Below are 14,063 nucleotides of genomic sequence, written 5' to 3'. Positions count from 1 at the left end.
TTGTCACATGAAAATCAAATCAGTTTATTACAGTTTTTCTCTTGTCTTCCCCAAGACTGAATGTCAATGAAACTCTGCCTCTGGAAGGTGTTAAAAGCCCTTATCTTGAATTTGCGCGCCGCGCACATGAACCTTAATTCTCATCATAGAAAATTACCACATCGACCGAGATTTAATTTTTCTTCTAAATAATGTTATTTCAAACTACTACTTCTTATGTGATGAACACACACACACACACACACACACACACATGCACACGCGCATTTTGCTTACATGCTTTAATGACTGCTTTTCTCTCAGAAAATAATCACATTAATTTTAAGACGCTCTGTTCCTAAAAATCAGTAATTTTAAACTCCATGTTATTCTCACGAAATTCTCATTTAGCTGGTCCTGCATAATGAACATTTATTTCAAGAAAACACTTACGTTGGAACGATTTGAATTAATACTCCTAACATGTAAATAAATGTTGTTATTTCATATTAATACAGTGATTTTGAGTTCTTTGTCAAGTGTCGTTATTTTCTGGAGATATTTCTATATTTTTATTTTATGTATGTGACGATGTCATCTGGTGACACCTTGTTGTTAATCAGTGATCTCGTTAAATTTACCTTTAACGGTCTCGTAGATACTCTAATACTTCAAAAGATTCCTGCCCCTACAACCTCGGTTCTAAAAATTGATGAATTGGTAAACGCCAACTCACACCATTACAAGTTAGTCACTTTAAGGTCACTACCTACAAATTGGTAACTCCGCTATGAGTACTACAATATCGCAGACATGGTTTGCTTCAAACACAGGTTTGCATAAATTTTTCTAAATGAACATTTACTCAAGATAATAAACAAATTTTAGTATTTAAAATCCAGGAAACAGTGTGATTTTTATTTTTATTTATTTTTTTTTATGAGTTCTTGTGTGTGTAGACGGGGGGGAGGGAGTAAATTTAATAAAGTTCAGTTTCAGTATAAATTGAACTGTGTTACTTGTTTTTTGTTTTAAATGCAATTTTTAAAGTTTTCTCAATTTTTTTTAAAACTAGCATTCCTCACCAACAGTCTGATATTTTGCATGTCTCGGCTAACCCCAAAGTGTATGACGTCATTTTCAATTGAAACAGGCATTCTTAACCGTGGCTGCAGTGAGTAAAGAAGGCCGATGCACATGACAGCGTAATGTCACTTCCTTATTAACTTGTAGGTATAGACAGTTTCCGGTATTCAACCACGTGGTCACGCTAACAGGCATAAAAAATATGGCTGCCGATTATCCATGGCTACCTATATGTGTTACCGATTGTCCGTGTATGTTCTAAAGAGAAAGAACAATTCTCTATTTGGATAATAATTATTCACCCGACCAATGACCATCCCTCTTGAAGAAGCCCGCATAAATCGGGCGAAACGTTGAGTATCCAGGTCCTTCCACCTCCATTTTATTTCATATCGTCGGATTTAATCCAGCTCAACAATCATAATAATTATTATAATTGCACATTGGGATTATTTTAATCTAACAAAATATAGTAAGTGAACTAGTTTCTGAACCTTTAGTTTCTATCGGAGAAAGTCGAATATTTCATTTTATTTATTTTTTTTACTGCAAAACAATTTTTATATAATATTTTTCAGTCCGTTCTTTTAATAATAAATAAAACTTTTCATTGGGTATTTCCAAATATAATTAGCGTTTTTCACAGCATTTTTTTTTTTTTTTACGATCGGTGAATTTTCAACATTTTAACACTGGACGTAATTTATTTCTTTGAAATATATTTAAAACTTCAAGTTTTTGTTTTTTATAACATTGTAACTGTAAATAATTTACGTGACGGGTTTGTTTTACTATACACATAGATTCGAAAAAGTTGTCAAAAAACAAATATATAACAAATAAAATATATCTATAAACATTGTATGATTTTCGAAGCAATTACACATTTTAAAGTGAGTAAAACCACTAAAAATCTTTCCAGATAGGTAGAAGAGTAAATCATCTTGCCTTTGATAACATTTATTTGTTATATATTTGATTTTTTACCACTTTTTCGAATCTATGTGTATAGTAATACAAACCCCTAAAAACATATCCAGTTAGGTAGAAAAGTAACTTATCTTGCCTTTGATAACATTTATTTGTTATATATTTGTTTTTTGATAACTTTTTCGAATCTATGTGTACGGTAATACAAACCCAAAATTTAATTTAACTTAGAAATAATATTTAAAATACACGTGCATACACTGCACAAGTACCCTTATTATTATCATAATAATAATAGTAATAATAATAAAAAACTGGTGTAGATGACATCGACTGGCGCCACACCAACTAGTTGTGAAGGGTCAGGGAGGATGGAAAGACCGAGGTGGGAGAATACTAACCAAATCTCCACTGAAAGTGTGCAGTTCAAATCTGGTACATTGGGGAGACATTTTGTCACCCAAACCCCAAGAAACACCAATGGCCGATGCCAATGAGAAATCAATGACAACGGCTGTTGCGATAACATGAATTCATCTGCACAAGTGGTCAAGAGGTAGAGAACACTGGAAATCTAGGGAGACTTGTTGTCACTTGGTCTCCAGGGAACACCATAAGTTACCGCCAGTGAGCGATCAATGATGATGGCTTGTGAGACAACTAATACGCTACACATTTTGATGAAAAACATGGGGGGAAAATGGACATAGAAGAACAGAAAATCAAAACTTCAAATATAATTTCTGTATTTAAAGTAATAGTTATTTAAATATTTCAACATATAATCTTGTGGGCAAAATCCAGCTTCACAATAAGGGGGCACTCTGGATAGGAACAAAAATAATCTCAGTCATGGAAGATTTCTCCTCCACCGACGGAGGATAGAAAAGGTAAAGTGTAGCATCAAAACAGATACTACACTCTGATCTTGTTCCGAAGGCCAAAAAATATTTGTGTTTAATGTTTCTTTAATTGTTTGTTTCCTAAATTCGTAATTTAGTTTTATCAGTATTAAATTGTATATTGCTTTAAAATTACTTTTACATAGATAATATTTATATTTTATATTAAATAAAGTTCAGTTTCAGTATTAATCGAACTGTGTTCCTTTTTAAAAATGTTTTATTGCTCTTTTTCAAATGAACCTCATATAGTACTTACAATCTTACAGTCTGACAAATCTAACCTACATTGCCTGCAGAGATTTTTCAGTTAACAGACCTTCTTTTTCTCGGTGGTCGTGGTCAAACACGCTTCAATTTTTTAATAAACCCACAAATTAAAATAAACAAACGAAAAGTTAATCTATAAAAAATATCTTTATTTATATGAATAAAATTCATGTGTTTTTTTTTTAATTTATTTTATAAAGTTTTATCTTTTAATGCATAATTTTTAAACATATTTTTAATTTTTATAAGTATTTATTTACTGCGGTCCTTTTTTTGCTGCGCGCCTAACTTCCTGATTGTAAACACATTTCCGCCGGTCGTAAACTACAAACATGTCGTTGTCTGGCACAGAAGATGTTTTGAAACACTCTGTACATACTTTAGTGTTTCGATCACTAAAGCGTACTCATGATATGTTTTTATCCGATCAAAGTTTTATTCCGGTTGTCGATGAAAGAAGTAATAAGCAATGGACGAACATTAAAGTTCGAACGGAATATAGTTTAGTGAAAGATATGCCTCGCCCTGATGTAGGTTCAGCGAAAAAACATGTCGAACAGCAGCAACATGGCGTGCCTACTGCACCCGGCGAGAACGAGTCTGGAACTCCTTTGTCTATTACATACAACAAGACAGTCTTACCCGATGGGACCATCGTGTCAACAACTGCATCTCCGTCGCCGATGCAAGTGTCTACTGTCGATTCCAAGGGAGTCGATTCTACAGGCAAAGGCGGCAATCTCTTAAACCAAACCCTCATCCCAAGAAAGGCGCCGACGATGCCGAAACCGCAGTGGCACCCGCCCTGGAAACTCTATAGAGTAATTTCTGGCCATCTAGGTTGGGTGAGATGTATCGCTGTGGAACCGAAAAATGAATGGTTTGTTACTGGAGGAGGGGATCGTGTTATCAAGATCTGGGATCTGGCCAGTGGCACCTTAAAACTTTCTCTCACCGGACACGTCAGTTCTGTCCGGGGCGTATGTGTAAGCCCCCGTAACCCATATTTGTTTTCGTGTGGAGAAGACAAACTTGTGAAATGTTGGGATCTGGAATATAATAAAGTGATTCGTCATTACCATGGCCATTTAAGCGCTGTTTACGGCCTGGACATTCACCCGACCATTGATGTTTTGGTTACGTGTGGTCGCGACGGCACAGCACGTGTTTGGGACATGAGGACGAAGGCCTGTGTCCATACTATGACCGGCCATACGAACACAGTTGCTGTTGTTCGTTGCCAATCAGCAGAACCTCAGGTTTGTATAACTATTTATTTATTTATTTAAATACTTACAGTGCGATTTTTTTTTTTTTCTTTCGATAGGATTTTCAATTTTTACGCTATCATTTGTGTTTATTTGTAAGGTGAAAAAGTACAGAATAGTTACAAAACTCTCCCCATGTTAAGAATACGTTTCTAAATGATATTTTAGCACGATCCATGTTTTGCATAAATTGTGTATGCATTTATTGTACCGCAGATTTTTTTAAGTTTATTTTTAAATAGTATTTTCAAGTTAAATTCAAGTTTTACGATATCTTTTTGGGGTGCTTCCACTGCTTCTGTATTCATCATCGACCCGCGATTTCTACGAAGTTACACGGGTATACTCGGCAGATGACGAAAAGAACCGGAAACGGCCTGGCGAGCTTTATTTAAAAAAAAAAAAAAAAAAAAAAACACTAATTGTTACAACCCCTCCCCATGTTAAGAATGGCGACGATCACTGAAATTCAGTAAGTAATACATTGGGAAAAATGTCTTAATATCCAGAAAACTACGAATGTTTCCGATTTTTCTCGTCATCCGCCGACGAGCACACCCGAGTAACTTCGTGCAAATCGCGGGTTGCAGATGTACCCTTTTTAATATTAAATTGTAAGGCGAAAATACAAAATAGTTACCCCCTCCCGCGCCATGTTAAGAATGTTTTTCTAAATAATAACGTTATTATTTCAGCACAGTACATTTATTTATTTTGTGTGCTGGTTTAAGATAAAGTTCTGTCTTTGTTTACATTCTTCGTCAGCTGATATTTGTACTTCCACGATGAATGTCCTGGAAAAGTCATTTCTTATTAAGGTTTACCAGTTTTAAAATATTCTGTTTTTCTAAAAATACAGCGAAGTTCGTTTGCATATTTTAGTACTGGTAAACATGGTGGACCTGAATGAGCGTGCCCCCCCTCTCTCTCTCTCTCTCTCTCGCTCTTGCTCTCGCTCTCTCTTTTCTTTTGTTCGTTCTTTTTTTTTTTTAATTTTCATTTCAGTGGATTATTAAAAATGTGCGCGCGCTTGCGCGTACAACAATGGCCTCCACTTATAACAACGAATTAATTTGCTTAATATCCGGAGTATCAGAATTTTTGTAGGAATTTTTGACACCCCTAACACGAAACTGCGAATACAATATAAAAATCTCGTAATTTCTCTGTTAAAAGTGGGTTATTTATTTTCTTTATGGATTATACTTCCAAAATAAACTATTACAGTTGTTTTAAAAGTAATAAAAATATTTTTATTTTTTTTTTAAACAGTAATGAATTTTCCGAACTCAATATTTTTCAATTTTTAAACTCAATATTTTTAAATTTTTAAATTTTAAAAATCTATCAAAATTTTTCTATTGATTCTATTTTTACGATATTTTCAGGGTCAATGTGAAATTTTATGTTCTTTCCAATAAACCGAATATAATATTTTAGACAAACGTTTTTTTTTTTTTATTCACGGTTCCCCCCCCCCCCCCCCAGTGTCTATTACAAAGAAAATACTTAATTTAGTCTCGGATAAGTACATAATTATTTACTCACAAATTGAAGAGAAAAGGTCAATACATAATATATTCAAATTTAAAAAAAAACGGACATCGTGTTCTTGTAGAATTTTACCTGTAAAGTTTGAAGTTTAAAACCTTTTTTTAAACCACGTTATTTGTTTTTTCTTTTTTCTTTTTTTTTTTTTTAATGGAACCTTGGTCCTTGCTCCTTTAATTGAAAAAAAAATTAGGGCTTGAATTACATTTTTCGAGGAGTTATAAGCTTGGAAAGACAGGGGGTCGAATAATTCACGCCTCCAATTTTGTAAATGTCTAAAAATAATTAATTTCGACTCGGATAAGTACATAATTATTTACTCACAAATTGAAGAGAAAAGGTCAATACATAATATATTCAAATTTAAAAAAAAACGGACATCGTGTTCTCGTCGAATTTTACCTGTAAAGTCCGAAGTTTAAAACCTTTTTAAAAAAAAAACACGTTTTTTTTTTTTTTTTTTTTTTTTTTTTTAATGAAATCTTGGTCCTTGCTCCTTTAATTGAAAAAAAAAATTAGGGCTTGAATTGCATTTTTCGAGGAGTTATAAGCTTGGAAAGATGGGGTGGAATTATTCGCTATTTTCACAAAAAATTCTGATACTGCTACCGGAAGACTTGTTTGCGTAAAATTTAAATGTGATATTCTTTTTCAGCACACCCGACAATCCCTACTTCCGTGTTTACAAAATAAGGGGAAAAACAGTCCTTATGCACTTGCACTTTTGGTACCACGCTATTTTTAAGATTACATTCAAGTTTCGCGAAATATTTTTTCGTTTTTATTAAATTGTTAGGTAGAAGCATAGAATAGTTACAAAGCACCCTCACTTCCCCATGTTAAGAATAGCTTTTGAAATAATAAGGTTATTTCAGCACAGTAGCAAAAGTGCACAAGTACCCCCTCCCCAAAGATGGGGGTGGGGAATAATTACTTTTCCTGTTTACAAAATGGGGGATCGAATTTACTAACTAAAAAAGTGAACATTCCTTTCAAATGTCGAAATAATAACTTAATTTTTTTTTTTTTTTAGATAATCTGGTTTATTAATGTCCAATCAATAATAATCTATTGAAAAAAAAGCAAAAAAAAAAAAAAAACGAACAGAAAAAATGGAGAGGGGTGACGCTCGTTCAGTCGTTCGTTCACTCGTTCAGATCTACCATAAACATTAATCAAAAGTGACTTTTCTAGAGCATCACTGTGAAACACAAATATCAGCCGGTGAAGAATGTAAACAAACACGGACAGAACTTGATTCTAACTTGTGTACTTTCAATTTTTTAATTTCTTGTTAACTATTCAATTTCCTCAATCAAGAACAAATCACACGAAGGTAAATTTTCAAACTAGCAACAATGTTGCTAAGCAACATACTCCATCCCATCTCATTTGTACATTTTTAAAAAAATTCTTTTGGGTTTTTTCTTGTCCAGAATTCCCCCGTGTGAAAAATAAAAAATTTGATGTACGTGCTTGTAATGAAACGAAAATATCATGTTCCAAAATATCACGTAAATTAAGCAGTTTTAATAAGACCAGTGCTGACATGGGCCGAACAGAAGAGGATCAGCCAGAACCGGGTCCGTTGGTGGAGCGTTGTTGTGGCCCTATGTTCCCCAACGAATCAAGAGGCCTAAACTAAACTAATAGAAGTAAAATAACTTGATCGATTTATGTATTTTTAAAAATATATTTTCGTTCCATCACGGGTACATATATTATGCAGATTTTTCGGTACATATGCAGAGAAAGTATCTGGCTGAAATAATAACATTATTTAGAAACCCATTTTTAACATTGGGAGGAGAGTGCTTTGTAACTATAATGTACTTTCACCTCACAGCGAACCTGAAGGAGCTTGCATCCCCCTCTGTTGCAGCAGGGTGAAAGGTGGTGAAGGTATCAATCTACTGTAAAGCTGCAAGATAGACACAAAGGCAAAAAAAAGATAACGGGAATGACAAAAAAGAATGACAGACACTGATATTAGTTAAAACATGATGGATATCGTGTTTTATTTACTGAGAAAACGAAAATGGTAAATTTGTAGGTAATGTAGATTGTATGATCAGGATTAGTTCGAGTGAGACGGGGTCAGTCGCTGGAAACTGGTAGCTGAACATCTGTGGGTTCTGTAACAGGTAGCTGGATGTCAGCGGGCTCTGGAGCGGATGGCTGGATGTCAGCGGGCTCTGGAGCGGGTGGCTGGATATCAGTGGCCGTCAGCGGGCTCTGGAACCTGGAGGCTGCAAGAGTGAGACAGTGTTTGCTGCTTGTTGAGGGTAGTCTCAGAAAGCAGACAGGCAGTAGTAGTTTGCATATGGATAACTTATGGTAGTAATTTGTGGAAAGTAGCCCTGAAAAGGGCTGTTTGAACTACTCTAGTTACTGCTGCTGGGCTCGGTCGATTTAACTAGGAGCGTCAAAGTTGCATTTCGGGAGGCTTCCTGCTCCTTAGCTGTTAAAGAAATTTTGTTGAGAAAGCACTTTCTTTATGAAAAAAATTTAGATTTAAATTTTGCTTTCTATGATTATTTCATATACATATTTATCGTTATCTTCAAGTTTCGTCACCTGATATTTATAAACTAAGGACAATGAATGTGCGTTAGAGTACCAACTAAAGACTTAGCAAGTTGATTTTTAAGCGTATTCGAGTCCGTGTTTTCACTGGTTGCCAAGTTCGTTTTCACGCACGCATCCAATTTTTGTGCAAAAATTGGATGCATGCATGAAAACAAACGTGGCAACAAGTGAAAACTATCTACTATTATGTAAAAGGAACTGTGTGTATGCGTTCATTCCCTCTAAAACGTCCGAACCGATTTTTATGAAATTTCACACGAAGGTACTTTATGTGCCTGTCAGTGTTCTTAGATAGGTTTTGTATCGGTTTGTCTTCAATAAGTATCGATAATCAAAATAATCCGATGGAAGAAAGAACAGGCGATTTTAACCAAAGTTAACACCTTACACAGCCTAACATCACAAGTGCATTTGAGAAGTTTTATTACTGCACAAGCTGAAAGGCCCAGCATGTAAAATCAACTGTAGGTTTTTTGATATGACAGAAGCGTATTTGAAATGAATGTGTTTTTTTTTAAATTTAAATTCAAGCTATTATCACAGCACAAGCAGTAAGGCCAGGCATATAAAATCAACAGTAGTTTCTTTGATATGAGAGCGGCACATTCGAAATGAATGTTTCTGTTTAGAGCACTATTGAAGCATGATACTTGACTTTTGAATTTTAAACTTTAATTCAAGTCATTATAAAAAAAAAAAAATTGTTTTGAACCAAGGTTTGGCAACTCATTAGATCCCACGGGTCGGATCGTATTATAATGACGGATCACGAGCTGGACGAAAGCCATTAATGAAAAATTACATATGCAGACCACTGTCAGCCTAAATATTTCAGACCATAATGAAAATAAACCTGGAGAAATCAGAAAAACAAGAAGACTAAAATTTAAAACCATCTAACAAAAATTATTTTTTCTCAAAAAAAGTCAAAATACATTAAAGTGGAAAAATAAGTATCAAAAATTGATAATCGAAATAATCTGATGAAAGAAAGAAGAGTACAATTTCGACCAGAGTTAACACTCTTATACAGCCTAACATCACAAGTGCATTTGAGAAGTTTTATCACAGCACAATACAAAATAATCTCAGTCATGAAAGATTTCTCCTCCACCGACGGAGGATAGAAAAGGTAAAGTGTAGCATCAAAACAGATACTACACTGTGATCTTGTTCCGAAGGCCAAAATATATTTGTGTTTAATGTTTCTTTATATATATAAAATCAACAATAGGTTCACTAGAGTGTAATGCAGATTGCAATGTATTGTGAACTAAGTCTTAAAGCATTTGAAATTTTTCTGCTTAGAGTGTGATTGAACCATGATAATTTTAAACTTTAATTGTATTTTGTGTGTGTGTGTGTGTGTGTGTGTGTGTATATACTAGCTGACCGCCCAGCGATGCCCATCGTATAATACGCTTAAACTTGATATTTTAATTTATGCAGATTGCATATGTATTATTATAGAATCAATCCTCTATTGATTATTATATGTTGCAAAGAATAATTTGCCCGGTGGACTAATTTGCAAAAAAAAAAAAAAAAAATAATGATAATGTTGTTCATCAAATCCTGTCTGTGTTTGTTTACAATATCATGTCAGCTGATATTTGGGCTTGATGATGAATGCCCTGGAAAAGTCGCTTCTGATTAATGTTTAGTTTTAAAATATGCAAACGAAGAAATGATTTGCATCAGTTTTAAAGGGTACTTCTTCTTTTATCATAAATTTAACTTATTAATAAGAAAAAATTAAAATAAAATGGTGAGGTACACATAGGCTTGACCAAGGGATCATTTGATCTGTAGTTGAATGCTCTATCTCCAGATTATAATAAACCTGTTTTTTTTTTTTTAACAAGAAATAATTTGCTGAAATTTTATTATCTTCCTCAAGGCTCGACGGACAAATTTATCTTTAGTTTACTTTTGACAACTAAACATTTTCGTTCACTAACCAAATACAAAAATTACTAGCCAAATCCATATGACTTTTAGAATATGATATCTTCGTTCTATGATGAGTATGTACATCATAAAGATTTTTCTGTGTTTTTAGTCGCGTGCAAGCGACTCTTATAAGTCACTCCGTCGGTCGGTCCATCCGTCAGTTGGTCTGTCCGTAACACTTTTGTGCTTGGCCTTTTTGGTTAAGATCAAAGGTCTGTTGTTAATAGATGCTGTTCTTAGCTTTTTAAGCTTTTCTTGGCCTTTTGGCAAAGATGAAAGTGTAAATTTTTTTATTACGGAAATAAACTATATAAACAATATCAAAGTGTAGTATCTGTTCTTGCAGATACTGCAAGCAAAGACCATATGTGGAGGCAATCTCACATATAAGACCTTGGTCAATGTAGGGGCAACCCTTCATACCAATTGTCACTATCCAGCTCCATTACTCCCCAGAGAGTTGGTCCCCATTTCCCCTTCACTCCTCACATTAAAAATCGGCCTTGTGCCTAATTTGCTCGATGGGGGAGCAAATAAATAACCTTTTGGCCAAGATCAAAGTGTAGTATCTGTTCTTACTACATGCTGTACTTATTGTGATATAAAGTGGGGGATCACTTTTCTGTATTAATTTAATGTAAAATGATCACCCACTTTACAACCAGTCAGTCTCAAAACCATTCAAGTCATTCTTCAGATCGTTCAAGTTGTTTTTGAAGAATTCCAGTTATTTTTTAAGCATTCAAGTCATTCTTAAGGTCATTCAGTTCATCCTTAAGTTCATTAAAGTCATTCTAAGTCATTTCAGCCCATTTTTCGGTCATTTTAGTTTATCTTTAAAAATTTCATGTCAATCCTACATTCACGCATTCATTCATTACACGAGGGCACGCAACTAATGGCTATCGGCCTTGTTTTTTTAACAGCCTTCGTTAACAAAAAAAAGAAAAGAATATATTGTTCTATTAAACTTTTATTGTTTAAATAATTTAATTTTGTTCGTTTTATAAAAATGAATTTGAAAAGATATTTTTCACTCAGTAGTGAGCTTTGGAAGATTGTCAGTGAAAGAAATACAATCGCCAAAAGATAAGCGTTTCATTATTTTTAGTCGGCACTTTGAACAATCACTCGCAAATGCGACAGTTTTACTTGCAATGTTCTTTAGTTGGTAGTCCTAGATATGACCTTAAACTATATCCAGTGGTGAGGCCCCAGCTTGTGAGCTTTGGGGAGTGTGGAGTCACACTTTAATTACCATTGCTCCCAGGTCCACTCTGACCCTGAAGTGGTAGTACCTGTTAGGGTCCCAACTATGGGTTAAATAGAAACCAACTTGAAAAAAACAAATATATTCTATTCAAAAAATTTTCTTTAAAATCACTGGATTTGGCAAATAACTTGAAAAAGGTTGATATGCCGTAAAACAAAAACAACCAACCAATCCTTAGTTGGTATAATGTAAAAATATTCCATTGTAAAAATTATTCTTTTTATTTATGAGAGAGAAAAGCTATTTTTAAAATTGAATTTTCTGTATAAAACATATTTAAGAACACTGCCAGAGATATATTAGATTGGTACAAAAATAATGACTTGAATGTCAAAAAACATGATTTTTGTACCAACCTAATAAATTGGTTTTGTGTGAAATTTGCAAAAGATAGGCTCAACTCTTTTGTTGTAACCTATGAGGAAGATACTCACACGTACACACACAAAGTGACTTTTATATAATAATAGTAAATATATATGTATATAATTTACTGATTTGATTTTTTTTCTCCCTAATTTTAACTCCCAATAAAATTATTTAATCTATTTTTTTTTTTTTAATTTCCTTTCAGGTCATAACTGGTAGTCATGACTGTACAATCCGTTTGTGGGATCTAACAGCTGGCCGAACGCGTGCGACTCTGACCAACCATAAAAAGAGCGTACGTTCTCTTGTTCTTCATCCAACTCAGTATTCATTTGCATCTGGATCACCTGACAACATCAAACAATGGAAATTCCCAGACGGCAACTTCATTCAAAATCTAACTGGACACAATGCTATCATTAACACTTTGGCTATGAATTCTGACAACATCCTCGTCTCTGGTGCTGACAATGGCACCATGTATTTCTGGGACTGGAAAACTGGTTACAATTTCCAAAGAATCCAAGCTGCTGTCCAACCGGGATCAATTGATTCCGAGGCTGGTATCTTTGCGTGCACATTTGATCTCAGTGGGAGCCGACTCATCACGGGTGAGGCAGATAAAACCATCAAGATTTATAAGGAAGATGACACGGCTTCGGAATATACTCACCCCATCAATTGGAGACCAGACATCCTCAAACGAAAACGTTACTAATCGTTTCAGTAACCAGAGTTTTTTTTTTTTTCTTTTTTAATAAATTTTATTTTACAAATTTTTGTTGTCATTTTTTCAATTTTTATAAAAGGCATGAAAATATGTATTGTTGCTTTTATTTCTAAAATTATTAAATCCATCGTTCATGATTTTATGAGTGAGCATTATATTGGAATTCAAGTGGAGTCGTAAGAATTTGAGGGGAGATCGATGCAGGGAGAAAAAATACACTAAAAATAGTCAAAAGACTATTCAACTAAAATAAAAAAAAAAAAAAAAAGAACCTCAAGGTACCTTTCGTCTGACCCTTGTCAAGAGATTACGCCGGACGATTAAAATAAAACAATTTACACAATTGATAGGCTCATAAGAGTAGTGGTTGATGGGAAGAAAACAGAAGCCCACAGTATTAATGCTAGAGTCCCTCAGGGGTCTATCCTGGGCCCAACTGTCTTCTTGTTCTACATCAATGATCTCCAAAAACACATACTTAAATCATTCGAGTACATCTATGCTGATGACATGACCATCTATGGCAACACATCAAAGGCTGTAAATGACAAAGTTTTCTCTCTCCTCTGATCTTGAGCGTGTGGTACAATGGGGGAAGAGGTGGCTGGTTACTTTTAATGCATCTAAGACCAAGCTCCTATCATTACATCATAAATGTTCTGATCCCCATCTGGCATCAATTGAAATGGATGGCTCTCGTCTAGGGGAGGCCCCATGTTTTGATAAGCTTCTGGGTTTGACCTTTACTCCTGATCTGAAATGGAACATCTACATCAAGTCTGTGGGCAAGGTCGCTGGGGAAATGGTGGGATCCTTCTACCGCTCCAGAAGATATCTCACTAATGATGAAATTCTATACCTATATAAAAGCCAAGTACGTCCAAGGATGGAGTACTGCTGTCATATCTCAGCAGGAGCTTCTAAAAACAGCCTATCCTGCCTTGACAGAGTACAAAATTGGCTTAGTGGGGGATGCCCTTTTCTCTTCCCTGCAACCTCTCTCCCATAGAAGAGACATTGCGAGCCTGTCTGTGTTTTATTGTAATTTCCATGGCAAGTGCTTGTCTGAGCTCCATTCTCTGGTCCCCCCTGACCAATCTTTTACGAAAAACACCCGACTAGCTGAAACCACTGTCAATAATTTTCCCCACTCTTTATCCGTG

At 34.7% G+C, this 14,063-nt stretch overlaps 1 protein-coding gene across 1 annotated transcript; it reads left to right on the top strand.

Annotated features, from left to right (window-relative positions):
* Positions 1-3,464: 3,464 nt before the first annotated feature.
* LOC145258310 (pleiotropic regulator 1-like) lies at positions 3,465-12,947 on the top strand. The gene is made up of 2 exons (XM_080116360.1): positions 3,465-4,426; positions 12,376-12,947. The coding sequence occupies exons 1-2, from the start codon at positions 3,500-3,502 to the stop codon at positions 12,886-12,888; spliced, it is 1,440 nt and encodes a 479-aa protein (XP_079972486.1). The 5' UTR covers positions 3,465-3,499; the 3' UTR covers positions 12,889-12,947.
* Positions 12,948-14,063: the final 1,116 nt, after the last annotated feature.

The sequence above is a fragment of the Euprymna scolopes genome, chromosome 33 (genome assembly GCF_053919585.1).
Source record: "Euprymna scolopes isolate OS-2025 chromosome 33, ASM5391958v1, whole genome shotgun sequence".
NCBI classification, from domain to species: domain Eukaryota; kingdom Metazoa; phylum Mollusca; class Cephalopoda; order Sepiida; family Sepiolidae; genus Euprymna; species Euprymna scolopes.
Note: the sequence above shows the minus strand (reverse complement) of the source record. Positions and strands in the feature narration are given on the sequence as shown.